This window comes from Notothenia rossii (genome assembly GCF_949606895.1).
Source record: "Notothenia rossii genome assembly, chromosome: 3".
NCBI classification, from domain to species: Eukaryota; Metazoa; Chordata; class Actinopteri; order Perciformes; family Nototheniidae; genus Notothenia; species Notothenia rossii.
The window spans coordinates 72,910,537-72,929,781 of record NC_136901.1 but is presented as its reverse complement, the minus strand read 5'-3'; the positions used below and the strand labels follow the sequence as shown (position 1 = coordinate 72,929,781).

Below are 19,245 nucleotides of genomic sequence, written 5' to 3'. Positions count from 1 at the left end.
ATATATGTCCCCGATATATTTCCTTTTATGTACACAACGATGCTCATGCTAGTTATTGCAGAAGTCAGACTTGTGTAACCAGACAACTGAAGAAAGACCCCCCCCCCCAAATGAATCGTGCAACGCATGCGCAGTCTGACCCAGACCTGACAACACGCTATCGGATGTGAGCCTTTGATATGGGCACTGCGCTGGAATTTAAATGATTCGGTTAACTAAGAGGCAAATTAACAAAACCTACGCACATTTAATTGTCATTAAGTGTACACCATAGTTGCTTCCCTGCCCTCTCACCATGCCGGTAAGTCGACACGCCTTTGCACTGCGATTGTATTGTTTTGTTGCAAAGGGGTTCCTCCCTTCCTCCGATCCACTGATGTGATGCTAACCGGCTAGCACCGATAGCTTACGTTCCTGTAACAAGGACACGATACACTGTTCTCAACGCCGGGTTCTGCCCGTACCATTAGCACAAATTGTTAACATTGTGTGGGTTTTAGATAAAACGGTTTCCAAAATCTGCCATTGTCCATTTATTAAGCTAGCCAGCTAACTAGCCAACGTCATCAACGTTTGCCTGCCTAGCAACCCATCAACGGTTGCTAACGCTTGCTAGCTTCGTTTTGACCGAGTCACACCTTAGACAGAGGTTACCATTTGTTTTTCAACCAAGAACACACGTTGAGAAAGAGACTATTCAGCGGACCCCCTCATGTGTGTCCCTTTGCTGTTGTGAAAATACAGTACTGTACAACACAATCTTAAAGTTAGACATACTTCAAATTATTATCTCCTCCCAAAGCTACTGACACTTTTCAATTAGCTGCAAGTAACACTGTATCCACATGTCAAAGGCAAAGTTAGATAAGTGAGCTAACACGCACACGCACATGAATGATTGAAATACCACACCCTGGCAGAATGCTAGGGACCCTACTATGCTTTGTATTATATTTTAATCAACTTGACAGCTAGGCCCTTATGTCCATGTCAATGGACCGAAATTGTAGGTTTCCTTAATTGCCACTACATAATATTTGATTGTTACATCTTATGCCATAACCATCTCTCATCATAGTTTGTTTCTTTTTTCAGAGCAATAAGCATGACAAGCCTGAGGGCAATGATAATGTCAAGGTGGTGGTGCGATGTCGTCCCTTCAACCAGAAAGAGAAGATGATGAACCACAAACAGGCCGTCCTTGTTGACGAGATCCGTGGGACCATAGAGGTTAACAAACTGGAGACCCCCCACGAGCCCCCTAAGACTTTCACATTTGACACCGTGTTTGGACCGGACAGCAAACAGCTGGATGTCTACAACCTCACTGCACGCCCCATCGTTGACTCAGTATTAGAGGGTTACAATGGTATATTTTGAATTCGTTTTTTCATTATTAACTGTAATGTGATATGATAAACATTGTTTTTCATTTATTCTTCATTTCTAAATTGACACCGTGATTTTATGCTCTTCTATCCATTTCAGGCACCATTTTCGCATATGGGCAAACTGGCACAGGAAAAACCTTCACCATGGAGGGTGTGAGAGCAGTGCCAGAACTCAGAGGGATAATCCCAAACTCCTTTGCTCATGTTTTTGGTCACATTGCCAAGGCAGAGGGTGACACGAGGTAGGAAAGCATTCTCTCTGCAGACATTCAGTAAAATCAGCAAAATAAATCTTGGCTAAACACATAATAAGTCCATCTGACAATTTTGAACATCAGAGCCAAATTGGGTCAAAACCTTGGCGTCTTTTTTAGTTTTCTAATAAGCACACTCAACAAGACTTAATCTTTTGAAAGAAAGTTTGGTGTGGTCCGAGCTAGATACTTTTATTGGCCTTGGTTTGTACTGAAACAATCATTTTATTTGACTGAAATCTGATTCAAAGAGGTTTTCATAGAAAAAGACTAACAAGTGTGGTAGCATACTCAGAAAATATAGATTATTTAGACAAATTATTTAATGAACAACTTATTCTCTTTTAAGCTAAATGTTATGAGATAAGGCTGCTTATGGGACCGTTCTTTTCTGATTTGGTTCTTATATTGAAATAAAAAGGCTCCATGAAAGTAAAGGTTCTTGTAAAGGTGTTAATAGTGAAAGATGTATTAACATGCTTTATTTTTCCATTTGTAGCTTTTAAAGGTCCCATGTCATGCTTTTCCGGTTATCACCCGTCCCCTTGTGTGTTGTGTAGCTTTTTCTGCATGTAAACGGTCTGCAGAGCCAAAAATCCTCAAAGTACACCCTGTAGCGAGTAAAACTAACACAGTAAAGACCTGTCTATGCTGCCCCAGAACCCCTCGTTGGAGATTTCTAATTTTTTCTTCCGGGAACCAAGTGACGTAACGACGACCCCATGGACCAATTGGAGCTGTTACGTTACGTCCGCGGAGCCGTTACGTTACGTCCGCGGAGCCGTTACGTTAAGTCCGCGGACACACACACTCAATCTTTGAGTCAATCAATCAATCAACTCAATCTCAGCTGCAGCTCCGCGGATTTCTCCTCCCTGAGACGGCGGAACGTGGCGAGGCTGTGAGTCCACACACACAGATCCTTTCTCATTTCTCTAACTCCCCTCCTCGACTCCCCTCCTCGACTCCTATCCTCGAGACTTAGTCCCGCCCAAAGGAGATGCGAGAGGAGGAGCCGAGGAGGGGAACCGTGGAGAGAGAAGGGGAAGCAGCAGGCGGTTAGAGAAATGAGAACTCCTCTCCTCTGAGCGGTCATTTTAAAGAGACGTCCATGAATGATGACAGGAGGCACAGCAGCCCTCTGTCTGATGGACAGATCACAGATGTGTTCATGACGACTTATATATTTACTTTGAATTCATTCACAGTGGGGTATAATGAGACAATAACAGGCTACAGATGCGGATACAGATGTGTGTGTGTGTGTGTGTGTGTGTGTGTGTGTGTGTGTGTGTGTGTGTGTGTGTGTGTGTGTGTGTGTGTGTGTGTGTGTGTGTGTGTGTGTGTGTGTGTGTGTGTGTGTGTGTGTGTGTGTGTGTGTGTGTGTGTGTGTGTGTGTGTGTGTGTGTGTGTGTGTGTGTGTGTGTGTGTGTGTGTGTGGGGTTTTGATGTATCTCGCTGGCCACGCAGCAAGCAGGAAACCACTCCAGTAAGCCAGCTCACACTGTCCGCTCCTCGCAACGTCCCGCCAACACGGCACCTAGACCCCACGCAGCATTCTCATCTGTTTGTCCTTACTGGTGTCATTTTCTGGTTGCTAACGCCATTGTAACACATAATCACTGGTGTTCCGCTGTTACACTGGTGGACTCATCAGAGCACACTGGGCTCACAGGGAGGGGGGGGCAGGAGCTCCAACAAGCCGTTTAGGACAGAGAGTGAATACACATACTATACAGAGATGCTGTATGAGAAACCAATGTGAGTTTGGAACAATGTAAATCTATTCTAGTAGACCTCAACAATGGAATTATGCTCGGTAGAAATGGCCATGACATTGGACCTTTAAGCATTGTTCTGAATTAATAATAAAATTAATATTTAACTTCCACAGGTTTTTGGTTCGTGTTTCGTACCTGGAGATCTACAATGAGGAAGTGCGAGACTTGTTGGGAAAGGATCAGTTGCAGAGGCTCGAGGTAAACGGATATTCAAAACAAACATTAAAGGTTCAGTGACTCATATTAAAACTGTCTTGGAAGATATGTACTAAAGGGCACAATAGTCATTTTTCCAAACAAGAAACCATTAGAAGATGCCTGAATAGATTTGCTTGTACTTGTGTTTGACACCTAATAGCAGTAGTTCATAATAATGTTACATTATTTCATTACAGGTGAAAGAGAGACCAGATGTTGGCGTGTACATAAAAGACCTCTCTGGTTACGTTGTGAACAATGCCGACGACATGGACAGGATTATGACTATGGGCCACAAAAATCGTAAGCAAATAACTGAAAGCATGAAATAGGAAATGCATACCTAAACGGAAATACAGAGATATTTATCTGTGGGCTAGTAGAGGAAAACCTCATACACAAGAACAAATAATAACGAGCCCTCGAAGTAAAGACGAAAATTAAACAGGCTTGAGAAATCTTTCAGTCTTGCATTAGATACATGTCGCTGTGTGGATTTAGCTAATTTATGTACATCAAATAAAATCTCTTCAATTCATTCTTTATTTACATGTATTCTATCTAGCAATGGGCTTATGCTGTTAATAATCAGAAAATGCAGGGATTATAATTAAAAAGATGAAAGGCTTGAAAGTACACAAGTGTGTATCAGACATATGGGTACTACTTTGCAATAAGACTAAAGGAATAAAGGATTCATAAAGGGTTTATAATTAGATTATGAATTAGGTTGTAAACACTTTATTAATCATTAAGAACCATTTATAAACCAGTTCTAACATAGTTTTCATACATCAACACAGGCTCACTATTTGGCAAGATGACGAAGCCTTATATTGGCTACTTGGCTGATGAAGGAGACGAAGTAAGGTAGTTAGCCAATAGAAGACTTAGCAGTACAGATAATTGTAGGCTCACTATTTGGCCAGCAACCGGTCACAGTTGCCCTGTTTATCTCATGTCTTATAAAAGCTTATTAATGATTTATAAAGTGTTCACAACCTAATAAATGAATGAATTACAAACTATTCGTAAACCCTTTATAAGGGTAGTCTTATTGTAAAGTGATACCGACATAGGTACATGATTTTGTCTGATTTTAATAATATTTCACTGTGTTCAGGGTCTGTCGGTTCCACCAACATGAATGAACACAGCTCCCGCTCCCATGCTATTTTCACCATCACCATCGAGTGCAGTGAGAAGGGAGTAGATGGAAACCAACATGTGCGCATGGGGAAACTTCATCTGGTTGATCTGGCAGTATGTACCATCCGACCAAAAGTTCTGAGTAAAAATAAACTTCCTGGAAAATAAGATCATACGGATGCCACTAGGACATGCCTTATTGGCAATCATCCATCTGAACACCACCAATTTATCTGTCTTCCATCCCCTACAGGGCTCAGAGAGACAGGGCAAGACTGGAGCCACAGGTCAGCGTTTAAAGGAAGCGACAAAGATCAATCTCTCTCTCTCCACGCTGGGTAACGTCATCTCTGCCCTGGTGGACGGCAAAAGCACACACGTGCCCTACAGAAACTCCAAACTAACCCGTCTGCTGCAGGATTCCCTGGGAGGAAACTCCAAGACCATGATGGTAGAGTGAATGTTTGAAGCATGTGTTAGTTAGAGTTGCACACAAAACTATCTATCACAAATCTATCAAGTTTTAAATACATAACAGATGTTGCCTCACTTTTAAAAAGACACACTTCTCCCCAACAGTGTGCGAATATAGGCCCTGCGGACTATAACTACGATGAGACCATCAGTACCCTGCGTTACGCTAACAGGGCTAAAAACATCAAGAACAAAGCCAGGATCAATGAGGATCCAAAGGATGCCCTGTTGCGCCAGTTTCAGAAGGAGATTGAGGAGCTAAAGAAGAAACTAGTGGAAGGTAACGAGCCAACCAGTAAAATAAATCTAGCTTTTTGGATTTAAATTCCAGTATTTTTTTCCAATCTGACTTTTTAAAATGTTGTTTTGTGCGATTGTAGGTGAAGAGATCTCTGGCTCAGAGGGCAGTGGATCAGAAGAGATGGATGAAGGTGATGACGAAGGAAGGGGGGAAGGAGAATGCCGCAGGAGAAGAAGAGGTAAGAAGTTGTAATTAATGCTCTCTGTGTGCAATAGAGCAACATGACTGAAACCTGATTATGCAACCTTCATAAACCTGTGAGAAGGGTTATTCTTTCATCCAGGGGGTTTGTAAATGGTTAGATAAACATCCGCATAATGGGTATGTGGTTTAAACTGTAACATGAGTCAGCATTCACTTCATCAGATAAGAATCAAACAGAATCTGCTTTTAGGTCCTACCTTCAAACAGGCTTACATAAACATAACACCCCTCTCATTTAGGAGTTTCCCTCGTATTCTCACCTTCCTCCTCCTTTTAAGGGTAAAGTGTTAAATACAGATCACAAGTCATCTCAAAACATCACAGTGCTGACACTAATGTTCCTCTGAGGTCACCTTTCACAATGCTTTAACATGTTCCAGTTTCCTTCCAATACTGTAGTATTAGGGTACTCTGAATTATTAATAACCAAACCATTCAGCCTCTATATGTTGCTGTGCTGCACCCACATTTTGCTTCCAGCTCTGCAAACCGGCTATCGACCTCTCCCTGTTTTAAACCTCACTTTGGCTGGAGGGGTGCTTCATCCTTTTGTTTTCCAGAAAGCGGCAGCAGCAGCTCAGAGTCTGCCTGCTTGTCCTCATTGCGCCTGTCCACTGAGGAGAAACCTCCGAATAGTGAGTTGGAGCAGTAGTCTGCTCAACCAACCCCCCCTGCTCACAAACTTGAGCCCCTTTTCACGCATGAAAATAGCAATTTTTTAAATATAAATAGTTTTTGGTGTGTAAACTAAGCTCCTCTTTTTGTAAACATGCAACCCTCAAGACCAGATTTTCTTCACAGCTTTGGGGAATCACTGCAGAATAATATTAAGTTTCTAAAATAAAAATTCCAACAAAGATTAAGAGCATATCAGCTCTCATAATGAACAGGCTGTTTAAATGGTTAGAACGCTGATCACCTGATTGGTGACCACAGACAGTGCTTACATCAATTTGACTGCTTTTTACCCAAAACATTCATATTATAGTACAACACGCCCATATGAAACTTATTGGCCATTGAAGAAGTATTTTATGGATTCCCTGATGTATTATCTCCATCACGAAATGAGGGGAAGAGAGATGAGGAGAGACCACCAGGGTTCCCTTTTTAATTTGATCCCTTTGTGTTATAATACAGATCCAAATGAAAACTGAAATTGCTTTGCATTTTTTTTTTTTTTAACTAAAAACTTGGGTAGAATGAGGCACGTGATCTCTCTCTGGTTCATACTTTGCGGCAGTGCATGTGTGAAAGGGGCTTTCTACCTTCCCATGTCTGTGCCACTCCTGTATGCTCACAGCCCAGATTCTCTTCAAATATGTTACATGAAAATGATTGTGTTTGTGCACGTGATGATAAAGAAGAATTGGCACAATCTGATGTCCAATTACTCCTTTGTGTTCCCATGGATTATCTACAGCAGTGGTTCTCAACTGGTGGGTCGCGACCCAAAAGTGGGTCGCAGACCCATTTCGAGTGGGTTGCAGATGTGTGAGTGAAGAAAAAAAAGATAAACGGTTTTGAAAACTTCTGTCACCTAGTGATCATCTTCTCAATAAAACATCTTTGCTGATATTTTTTCGAGCCTTCTGGCCAATCAGAATCAAGATTGTTTCCGGAAGTCCCCACGGAGAATAACTTTGCGGTAGAACTCTTCTTTATACATCCATGGGTACAACTTCAGATACAAATGAACACATAATGAAATATGACCCCCGGTTTGATGATTGACAGGTCACAGAACAATGGGAGCTATCTACCCTTCCCCACAATTTAAAGTAATTCACACAGACTATCTCCACTTTGCTCTTCTCTCTGTGTGGAGCAGCAAGTTCAGATGTCAGAACAAAGTGAAAAACAAACAATGGCATAACATATTATTAATATGTCGGGTAGTAATAGATTTATTTATTTTCTTCTCAGAGTGTACCAGAATCCGTAGTTTATATGTTAGTATTTCAAAAAATCTCCTGGGGGAGAATCCCCCCAGACCAGAGTCCTGCACGGGTCTAATTTTCAAGACCCGCACCCGCACCCACAACGTGCAATACCGAACCCGCCCCGCTACCCGCACATATTACCAATTAGTTCCGCAACCCGACCCGACCCGTCGGCACAAGATCCGCAACCCGACCCGAACCCGCATATATGAGCAGTGAAAACGTGCAATTATTAACACACGCAGTTGCATATTTCTCTCAAAAAGCGTGGGATGTTGGTTATTCTCTCCATCTAGGAGGACACCAAAAGCCTCCCAGACGTTGGATTTCGCTCTTGAGGAAGTGTTGGAAAATGCTGTATTCTCCGCTATAGAGAGCTTCACCTCAGCCATTCAGAATGTGGCGCGCTCAGAAGCAGATTGATGCGCTGCAGAGGTTATGATTATGCACGGTCCCGCGGGGGAGAGGTCTGAGGATTTAAACATTAAACTACATTATTATTATTTAAATATATTTATTATGCAACACCCGCTACCCGACCCGCATCATCTTTGTTTTACCCAGAACCGAACCCGGAAAAAAGTGTTTGAAAAAATACCACCCGCGAATCGCCTTTTTTGCCCGCAGGTACCCGACCCGATGCAGGACTCTGCCCCAGACCCCCCTGCTGGGGTTGGGTTTTCAGCGTGTGTGCCTTTTTATGTGATACAGTTCAGCTTTGATTCCATCATCTGTTTAAACCTTTTTAAAAAGAGCATACTTTAGTTCTGTGAAGGGATATAAAGGATATATGCACTGTACTTCACTTTAATTAATATTGTATGCTGAAAAGCTTATATATTACAGCACGATTTTTTTGTTGAATAGAGTGGTTCAAAATGTCGGGTCGCGATCTACTGACAAAGGAAAAAGTGGGTGCCGAGGCCTGACCAGTTGAGAACCACTGATCTACAGTACATCAAAGTCTTGTTCTGCATCATGATTTGACAAAAAGGTCCCTCAAAGACGCAATTCACCCACATCATGTTTCATTATCTAAAGTGATGCTTTTGGTTTTGAGTTTTTTTTCCCTCATGTCTAGTCATTGTCTCATCTCCTCTATGATATTTTGTTATTACTGAAACGTCTCTTTCTCTTGTTGACTTGCCTTTCTCCCCCTCCTTGACCCACATGTGGTGTTCTGCACTCCGAGTTATAAGACTTTCGAGATCACTCTGTAACCTGTTGCTCTCTCTCTCTCTCTCTCTCTCTCTCTCTCTTTCTCTTTCCTCATCTGGGTGCAAATGCCGCCTGTGTGACTTGCTATACACCTCTTAATTGAAGAAGAAAGAGGTTGGTGTAAGAATCTACGGTCCTACTGTACGGTAGCAATGGTGTTTCTCCTCGCACAAACTATCCAGATGGCTGCCGTGTGTTTCAGTAGCTTTTTCACTAACTGACTAATCTAATAATGGAGGTTTTTGCATAATCGCTGTTAACATTTTTCTGTCCATCCATATATGTCCACCCATGTGTCTCATGCTCCCCACCTCCATTGCCACGCTGTCATTAAGAGCAATGTGCACTTGATATAGTTCCCCCTTTATTTATTTATTTATTTAAAATGTTGCTTACACTAACAGCATCATTCAATATGTGCATTAGCAAGTCACAGCTTTGTGTAGCTCAAACTCACTTGCACTTATTGTTAGGACTTCTGATTTTTCCCAAATCCTCTCATAATACAAAAATACTAATACTGATTAAAACCCACAGTATAGAAAGAATGAATCTGCACTTAAATCATTGTGACCCATGCACTAACTTGATATAGGAAGATGCATCTAAAACAGCGTGTTCATTAAAGACACTATGGTTTCCTGTTTGTCTCTCTGAAGGGAAGAAGAAGGTTTCCCCGGACAAGATGGTGGAGATGCAGGCAAAGATCGAAGAGGAAAGAAAGGCCTTGGAGGCCAAGCTGGACATGGAGGAGGAGGAGAGGAACAAGGCAAGAGCAGAGCTGGAGAAGAGGGAGAAGGACCTTCTTAAAGCTCAGTAAGTCCATGAAAAGACAACTATAAGTATTACTCTTTTGAAATGTGGTATTCATACTATGATTCTCCTCTAATCCCTAGGCAGGAGCATCACCTTCTGCTGGATAAATTGTCGGCCTTAGAGAAGAAGGTGATCGTGGGGGGGGTGGACCTCTTGGCCAAAGCTGAGGAGCAGGAGAAGCTTCTGCAGGAGTCCAATAGCGAACTGGAAGAACGTCGCAGGAGAGCGGAGAAGCTGCGGAGGGAGCTAGAGGAGAAAGAGGTAAAGAAACAAAAAAGATTCCACAGCCATACACCTCACACGGTGTATAGATCAGCTGATCACGCCATGCGTTTGTTAACTGAAATGATGACATCAATGTGTCATCAGTTTCATCATATTGCACTTTCCTGCTGTAACTGTAGTAAAGCTGAAGTTAGAGTCTCTCGTGTTGACTCTTAAGATATCTAAAGAAAATGTTTTTTGTTTTTTTCTGGTATAATGGTTTTACTTCCATAAATAAAGAAAATATTGCGATATGATCACACGCCAAATCAGGCTAGGTGCATAAAGTTCCCCCCCCCACTTCCTAGCTCACTACTTAAGGCCTCTCGCTGTCACCACACGTATCTTCAATCTCTGCCTGTATTACGATCTCAACTCCACATCTGTCATACTTTCATGGTTGTGCAGTTATTGAAGACACACGCACGCACGCACGCAACGCACGCACACACAGAGGAACAAGATGAAAACACTCCCGCTGTCTTAGCTGATTATTAGAATTGTATCGTCTTCAGCCAAACATCTGACGCCTACATCTCTGCCACCCTGCTCGGCAGAATACGACCTCATTGTTGGCAATTTCAGTGCCATTTGTATTATCACTGAAGTGACTGCATCATTGTGGTTGGAGAATCAGGTCAGAAGCCCCCTCATTTCCGTCGTGTAAAAAGAATTCAGAGAAATGGGAAATGATTTTGATATCTGCCCTTTATCTTTGGAGCCTCTTCAAAGACCATAGACTACAGTTTGTTTGCTATTGCACCGTCACTGATCCCTCTCTCTCTTAAAACAGCAAGAACGTCTGGACATAGAAGAGAAGTACACCTCTCTGCAGGAGGAGGCTCAAGGAAAGACCAAGAAGCTGAAGAAAGTCTGGACCATGCTGATGGCTGCCAAATCAGAAGTAAGCTAAACATAAATGAGATCATACATGTGTGGGTAGGGACCAACAAACATGAGAGACAGAATACAAAATAAAAAAACAAATTCAATCAGAGCGCACATTCGACCATGAAACTCAAAGCATGGTAAAAGTAAGTCTTGGGGACAAGTAGGGGGACTAGGTCACATGTGGGAAAAGAGTGTTTGGGTGGGACAATGCGGGATATGTTACTGTGATGCTAACAAGTAGTTTAGTTTTCAATATAATGTCCATCCAACCCTAACAAATAAGAATTTCTATTGAAACTATAGCCTATAAACATGAATTACAAAAAAACTGTTTGCAAAAACTATGCAAAGAAGACCTTACATTTATTTATTTATTGTTAATGGATTTTTTTCGCACTAACAGTCCACATCCAAGCAATCTCAGAGTCTTGAAAAATGAACTAAGCTGACCACCATAGTTCTCTCAATGCTGTGACTGCTAGTGCTGCACGGTGTGGTGAACTCTAAATCAGCTGCTGCTGCCTTATCTGTTTGGTAATCCTCTTTTGGTTTTTCTTTATGAGCCTTGCATTTCCTGTGAGTCTTTCATATAGTGCCGCTTCAAAACGTATTCACCTCATGCGACATTAAAAAAAAAACTCTGGCAAGCGTCACACAAAACTCTGTGGAAATTAAACTCCACCAAGAAAAAAAAAAAAAAAGAAAGATTGACATCTGACACAGCTAATGCTGATAGCCCTCTCTTGCTTTCTAAACAGCCATTGGATAAAAGCCAAGTTTCAACTTTCTGAGCGACTATCACCGACATGCGGGAAGTTTGTGTGATAATATTATAAAAAATGCTCTACAGTCCCGCACAAAGCAGGGTACCTGTTCACTCTAGGGACAAAGAAAGGCACGTATAAATATAGCATATTTGAACAACAAGACAATTGAAAGTGTTCTACAACATCAAAGCATCAGGACATAGCACACACACGATACAAAATACATTTAAATACATGTGAAATCAGGCAAGAAAATATATATGTGTTAAAAAAAAAGCAAAAATAAAATCAGGAAGGTTTACACTACCATAATACATTTCACAGTGATGTGTAAAATATACATTATTATTTGATTGCAAATAGAAAAGTCTTTATCCTTGATTTAAAGAAATTGTCATGGAGTTTGTTCCAGATCAATGGAGCATAAACACTGAATGCTGAGTTTAACAACACAAATGGATCCACGGTGGCTGTTTTGTGTGTTAGATGGCAGATCTGCAGCAGGAGCATCACAGAGAGATCGAGGGCCTCCTGGAGAACATCCGGCAGCTCAGCCGAGAGCTGCGGCTCCAGATGCTCATTATAGACAACTTCATCCCCCAGGAGTACCAGGTGTGTCTGTGTTTGTACTCTAACATTTATAGCACTACGACTTTGTCTCATTTTCACTATTTAGCTTTTGCTTAATATCCATCATTATCATTCCTTCACATTAGAACAGACAATTAAGTGTCTTTAAAATACAAATGAAATACTTACAGTCTTTCCTCTTTCACTTTATTTTCATCCATATGGATGTTTTGTTTCTGTTCTGTGTGCAACAAACTTGCTCTTGAAAAGCAGCTATTACAGTAAAACCAATGACAATCAGTAAAAAATAATGCATTATAAGATTAACTGATTTAAAATATGCCTATGGGTTTATTTTCATTTATGTAAAAAAACTCATGGACCTGGCTTGTACATCGCTGACATCTTAATTAACGCACAAAATCATGAAAATGTAGCAGGTGCACGCGTTGTATACATATTTTTGGGGATTTTGCAGAAACAGCAGATGTAAAAAGAAACTGGATTTGTCATGCCTGCAGGTGACACCAGTGTAAGACCTTTATAAACCTGCTTACAGTGCACCTCTGTGGTTAGATCAATGAGCTGCTTTAGGGATTAATGTATGTCCTCACTTCTAGTCCTTATATGTTCTCTCTTTCCTGTGTAGGAGATGATAGAGAATTATGTGCACTGGAATGAAGACATTGGAGAATGGCAGCTGGTGAGCTCACTCATGCACACACTGGTTTGCGGTTTGATGGACATACATTTAAAGAAGCAGACTCTGTGTTAAAGACCCATAGTAAGGTGTGTCTCTTTTGTCTTTCAGAAATGTGTGGCATACACTGGCAACAACATGAGGAAGCAGACCCCTGCTCCAGACAAAAAAGAAAAAGATGTGAGTTTGTAGCACTTTTCTGCTCCTACCTGAGATTGTCTTTGTCTTGCGAAATATGTTGCTGATATTGTTTCTAATTTCCCTCCTTGACAATATATTGTTGACTTCTCCCTGTGTTCTGTAGCCGTTCGAGGTGGATCTATCCCATGTGTATCTGGCCTACACAGAGGAGAGCATGCGGCAGTCACTGATGAAGCTAGAGAGACCCAGAACCTCTAAAAGTGGCAAGAGTGGCCGACCCAAGACGGGGCGCAGGTAATCTACTCTTGAAATAACTGATACTCCAGTGAACTGTCAGGATTCTCATAGGTTGTTTCTTTCATCAGACATTTTACTTGACAATTTCGACTAACCTTTTACGCGGGTGTGATTTTATGCATTTTTATATACACTAAGCCGCATACATGCATCACGTGTTCAGATTTCTTACGTGATTGAATCCACTTCCTCAGTCTATGTGTTAGATGATGTCATGCCTTCCCATAACTTGGGGGTTATGAACCTGAAACTGTTTTGTGATTTTTTTTTGGAAATATAATGATCCATCCAACACAAACATATGTCCCGCATGGATAAACGTTTAGTGAGTTGATAGCCTCCCTCCCTGACCCATACAGATCATTCAGATCAGTGCTCATATAAAAAAACAGCACTTCATCAGTTTCTGTATGACTGCAAGATAAAAATAGTGAGCTGAATTTGCTGTTACTTATCGTGTGACAGCAAGAGAGATAGCTGATTTCAGCGTCATTTTATCACTTCAGCTTCCATTATCACAGGAAAAGGTTGTTAACCTCAACTTCCATAGACCGGTCACAGGCTTAGTAGGGACGTGTAATGACTGTAAATGCCTTTTTTAGACACTTTAACACTTTTCAACATCCGGCAAGAGTATAACTCAGCCAGATTTAAATAAACCTCTATTTCTTCTTCTCATACTTCATTGGAATTTACTGCAGTCTTAACTGTTGATCAGCTGGTTTTCTGCAACTTTACTTGCATGTGAAACTCAGTCCATTGGTTTAAAAACGTTTTTAATCTTTACCTATTACACTCTATCACAATTTACTCCTGAGTAGACAGAATCCTCGTTGGCAGATGTTTGCCCACTCTGTATAATTAGTGCATTTATGGAATGTCAATACGAAGCAATAGCATAATGGTATTTGCCGTTATCATGATACGCTGTTATTCCGAGAATTGAGAGCGCTGAAAGCTTCTGCAGTTGTTGATAAATCTTATCTTCACACAGGAAAAGATCTGCAAAGCCAGATGCTGTGATCGAATCCCTCCTGCAGTGAAGGCAGAGCAGAGGGGAGCTTGGTTTCCATGCAGCTTTCGTGTTACCTTAGGAAAACAAGTGTCTGAAGAATTGTATTGTTGAACATTATTTAAAAGATTATCTGAATACACTGTATAGCTGGTATGGTTTAAATGTGACGGAGCAGCACCAATGATAGGATTAAGACCCCTTGGCCAAAAGGAAATGCTATTTGTATTATACTGTAAGGTTTCTTTATGGATGTTAAACCTTTCAATCACGCTTTGAAATGCATTTTTGCGGCATCAGCCTCAATAAAAAAACCTTTTACCTAAGAGCCTCCAACATTAAAGAAAAAATAATAACCATAAACATTTTTCACTTGCATCATCATTGGTTTTGAAAACACTTATTGGACATAAACTATAAACTGCATTCATATCTTCTGACATTTGCTGAATATATTTAACATACTTTGCTTTTTGTGATGAAGACTTACTGAATTCCTGCTAATTCAGGGCGTATTTTCACTTAAAGTAAAGCAATGATTCTGCTCTGAGCACAAGCTGTAGCGTTAGTGTTTTTTCCCATTGACTACATGAAATCATAAACATGGAGAGAAACTTATATTAACACTAATAGTGAAGGAGGGAATTTAGCATCATGAAACTAAAACATGCATTCTATACATTTTCCTTTGGGTTAAAGGATAGGGGCCTGCATGCCAGCTCTTTAGTCAGTGCCATTTGCGTATCCAAGCAAGTCATCTTTTTGTTTATTAACAAATGTCAAAACCCTTTGTGTTATATTGAAAATACACTTTACATATTGTATGCCTTAGGTAAATGCACTAGTAGGATGTTTTTGTGAAAATAATTTGATTTAATAATGTTCTGTAGTGGAGGATAACTGACTTTTATTTTGTATCATATTGTATGTCAAATGTTTACATCCATCAAACCCCTGGATATTTTATTTATTAAATTATTTTACACCTTTTATCTCAGGTCTTTGTCGCTCCTTCTTGGTTGCATTGATTCCTAATTGTGCTTTTTAAAAGTTTATGATGACATGTAAATTATTTTTTAAATGCATTTGCTCAAACATCTATTACAGGTGGACTGGACAGTTTTACTTCAATGATGAGGATGAATTGCTAATACCAAAAGCACTATGAACAGAGAAGCTGGGAAACATGTACTTTACCAACAAACCACTGTGCCATCATTTATTTATATAAATACAACACGACAAAAATAAAATATTTAGGAAAATAAATATATCAAGTCTTACAATAAATAGAAATAACTTAAATATTACATGTTAATAATATAATACATTTGATCACCCAAAAATCGAGTTTTATTTTTACAGGTCCCGATCTGGTCCAGAAGAGCTTTCAGGGTACAGTTAACATTCGTGTCCAGGGCACAAAAGGTAGTGTGTTTCTGAAAGAAAATGTTAAGGAAAATGTTAGTTTCAAGCACAGAACAAAACTAAATACGAAGTAAAGTGATAAACAACATGTTTGACATCAAAAAGCATATTCGTTGTTAGACTATGAGCCTCTTGATTCACTAATTCTCATTTAATGTATGATTAAAAAGTACATCAATCCCATTGAATTCCTCCTTACCAGGTTGTATTGAAACAACTGACGGATTAGTTTGTCTGCTTTGTTGAACAACTCTCTATGTGTTTTCCTTAGAGCCATCTCAGCCAAGCAGAGGAACGTATCCTGCAAAGAAAAAGGCACAATTAGTAATGGTCTTTAAAAAGCTGGTGGTAGGACTGAATCAGTATAAAGAAACCAGTTGACCTTCAACTTGAGAAGCTCCATGCCAAAGTGTGTCAGGTGTAGGCCTACATATTCTTAATTAGAAAAGTGTTCTAACTTACCAAAGAATCAATTTTCTCGCACTCAATCTTTGTCACCGGCGAAAGCAAATCTCTCTACGAAAGAATAAGATCAATAGGTCAGTATTGGACAACAACAAACAAACAACCATACTACTTATTTGTGCAGTTATCATACCTGAGTCAGGGATTTGTTTAGATTGCTAGCCTCGCCTCGAATCTCTGCGAGCATATCGGCTGTTGAATGTGGTGGTGCTGCGTAGACCATCACGGCCATCATCAGCACCGTGAGATATTGAGTGTTAAAGTTCTTCATGCCGTTTTTGAAAGAGACTTTGAGTTAGCACTGTTAGGTCATACAGGAAAGTTGAATACACTACATGCTGTGTTGCTACTTATATATTGTCACCATACAACACTTAGACCACAGTCTACACGTCAGCGGAAAACACCAAATAAGGATCAGAGGAAGATTTGTTTTACTATCACACTTTCCACTATTTGTAGAGTCATCTTTTAGTAAGAAACTACCTGTTTATCCCTTATCATCAAATGTCTCAGCAAGACTTGCAGGTCATCACTATGTCTTAACATCTTTAGAAGGATGTCCTTAAGTCAATGGAAAATGACCGAAAATCTGATATTATTATTCCAAATTTCACATCATTTTATGAAGAGTATTTTTATAATGACTGTGTCCTCTTGAAATAGATGCTCACAGACATTTTCCACGCTTGACATTGAGACTTGTTGCAACAGAACGGCACAGGTGGAACTGATGAAATAAATGAGAGTGACTTGTTTTCACTAAAGTGTGGGACAGAGAGGCAGAAGGCAGCCACTGTTAATAAGATTATTATTATTAGACACACTTGTGTGTTTTGATATGACAAAATTACTATGGTGGGTGGGCACCGAAATATTTTTGAATGCTTTACCCGACACATAAAAGGGAACATGTGACTGACAGAAAAGATTACTGCCAGTTAAAGTGTCCTTATTTACTCTCATTCCTGAAATAGCCAACAGGATTATGTTGTTATAATGTAATTAAGACAAATGAACTCATGTTTGACAAATAGAACTTTACCAAAAATGAAAAATAATTTAAATAAAATAGGGCTGATTTTGATTGATCATACCATCATTTTGCAGAGTAGGAAAGTGATTGGAAGTCTAAACTGATCTTGAGTTATTTGCATATTACATACAATGAGAACCTTGGTCCCAGACCTTTTAGTGACTTGTACGGTAAAGTACGGTTTGGAAACGATATCATTTGCTTTTTTGGTTCATCGATGGTGATAAATAATGTGAAGTATAGTTTATGAACATTAAGAGTCATTAATATTTTTATTTTAGTAGCATTTCCTTGATATGATTGGTCTAAGTTTGCATGGTTTGTTTGATTAATCTTTCATTATTTCTCATGGCGAATTATCTTGTTTTCTTTTCGCTGTGTATTTAAGCATTTCAGACAGCTTTACTAAACTGTTATTCTAAAATGAGGTTTTGAAATGTGAAAAAAATTATGTAACGTCCACTCTGTCAAATAAAGTATGTGCTGATAACACCATTTGATTCACAGTTTGATTTCATTTCATTTCATTTCAAACCTTTATTTAGACAGATTGGTCCCTTGAGATCATCGATCTCATTTACAAGGGAGACCTGCATCATTTAGTTCCACATGAAACATAAAAACAACATACAAACAAACAGAGGATATCATATTTACATAGATTTGAAGTGTCCTTAGGAACAAAGTTACTATGGATGCATTATTTTGCAACGCTGCTTTTCCACCTGCCAGGATTTCCATCCCCTTGTTCTTTCAGCCAATGAACAGATTATGGCAATATGGTATGTTTAGAAACCAAGCAAGTGAGAACATTTCATGTGTTGAAAGTGCAATCTTGAAATAATTCATCCAGTCCAAAGTGGAATATGGCAAAGAAAAGCACAAAAGCTTAAAAACTGTACTGATACAAATATTATTTGAACCAATTCATGGTTTGAAATGGCAAACATTGAAAAGCAAAAGTATTATTAAAACCATGTACATCATCACCTGGGTCCCATAGGCCTACTCTGGGAAGAGAATATTTACTGTGCTTGAAAACTGGTATCACATCATCATGTGAGGTTGACTTTGTGACCTGGAGAACATTTCAGCTGCAACATTAGCTTGTTGATAAGCTTGGGATATGAGATATTTTTGTAGCCATTCGTGGTGAAGGCATCTGTGCTATTGTATGCATTATTTGACCCAACATTTCTACAGGCATGGCAGAATATGGCACTATTTTCACATGAATATTCTAGCGATTGTCTACCTTTATACCACGAGCTGCAAAAGGACCGCCTTACCCCACTGTACAGGCGGGTACGCTTAGATATACCTGGGCAGGCACCTGCGGGCCACCGATGGCCGGCGTTGTTTCGGGGGACGAAGACTGCTGCTCCGGGGGTGGTGAGTCGGGCGGGAGAAAGCTAGTGTCCACAACGGAGGGTAACCTAACGTCCCCATTAGACCTGTTGCTATTGTCTGCAGTAGACCTATGCAGTGTTGCTGGCGTTTAAGGATGGTTGCTTTAACCATTTTCATATATCCGTGATTATCCACAGATGTGTGTCACTGCTTGAAGCTCTTTGGAAATGATGCACGCGCAGTATTGTATTCTATTATTGATTTTATATTTCTAATATATTTCGCTCCCTTTTTTCTTTTTTTGAAAAAAAAGAAATCCATGCGTATGCACCCCCTGTAGAACCGGGCCTGGAAGAGCCCCATCTTCAGGTGATATTTAGTCAACGCTTAAGGACATTTTCAAAACAGTGCAGTTTATTTATAGGGGCACCAGAGCCATATGTATGGGCAGAGACAATAATCGAAGTAGTCAAGATTCAATACAATACAATCAATACATTACAGAATGATTTTTTCCTCTGTATTGCCCTGTTAATCATCTCAAGAAAAAGCCATATGGGTTGTGAAGCCCAATCAATAACATTTGCAAATGACT

At 40.0% G+C, this 19,245-nt stretch overlaps 2 protein-coding genes across 2 annotated transcripts; one reads left to right on the top strand and one right to left on the bottom strand.

Moving 5' to 3' along the window:
* Positions 1-119: 119 nt before the first annotated feature.
* Positions 120-15,361, top strand: kif3a (kinesin family member 3A). Its single transcript, XM_079669675.1, has 17 exons — positions 120-301; positions 1,096-1,369; positions 1,489-1,633; positions 3,540-3,624; positions 3,822-3,927; positions 4,748-4,887; positions 5,027-5,224; positions 5,353-5,527; positions 5,628-5,726; positions 9,573-9,729; positions 9,810-9,990; positions 10,787-10,897; positions 12,138-12,263; positions 12,871-12,924; positions 13,033-13,101; positions 13,226-13,356; positions 14,354-15,361. Exons 1-17 carry the CDS (start codon positions 296-298, stop codon positions 14,400-14,402), a joined length of 2,106 nt encoding a protein of 701 aa, XP_079525801.1. The 5' UTR covers positions 120-295; the 3' UTR covers positions 14,403-15,361.
* On the bottom strand, positions 14,672-17,789 carry LOC307032014 (uncharacterized protein). Its single transcript, XM_079669676.1, has 4 exons — positions 16,398-17,789; positions 16,262-16,315; positions 15,999-16,100; positions 14,672-15,810 (listed from the first exon to the last, which is right to left on the bottom strand). The coding sequence occupies exons 1-4, from the start codon at positions 16,533-16,535 to the stop codon at positions 15,679-15,681; spliced, it is 426 nt and encodes a 141-aa protein (XP_079525802.1). The 5' UTR covers positions 16,536-17,789; the 3' UTR covers positions 14,672-15,678.
* Positions 17,790-19,245: the final 1,456 nt, after the last annotated feature.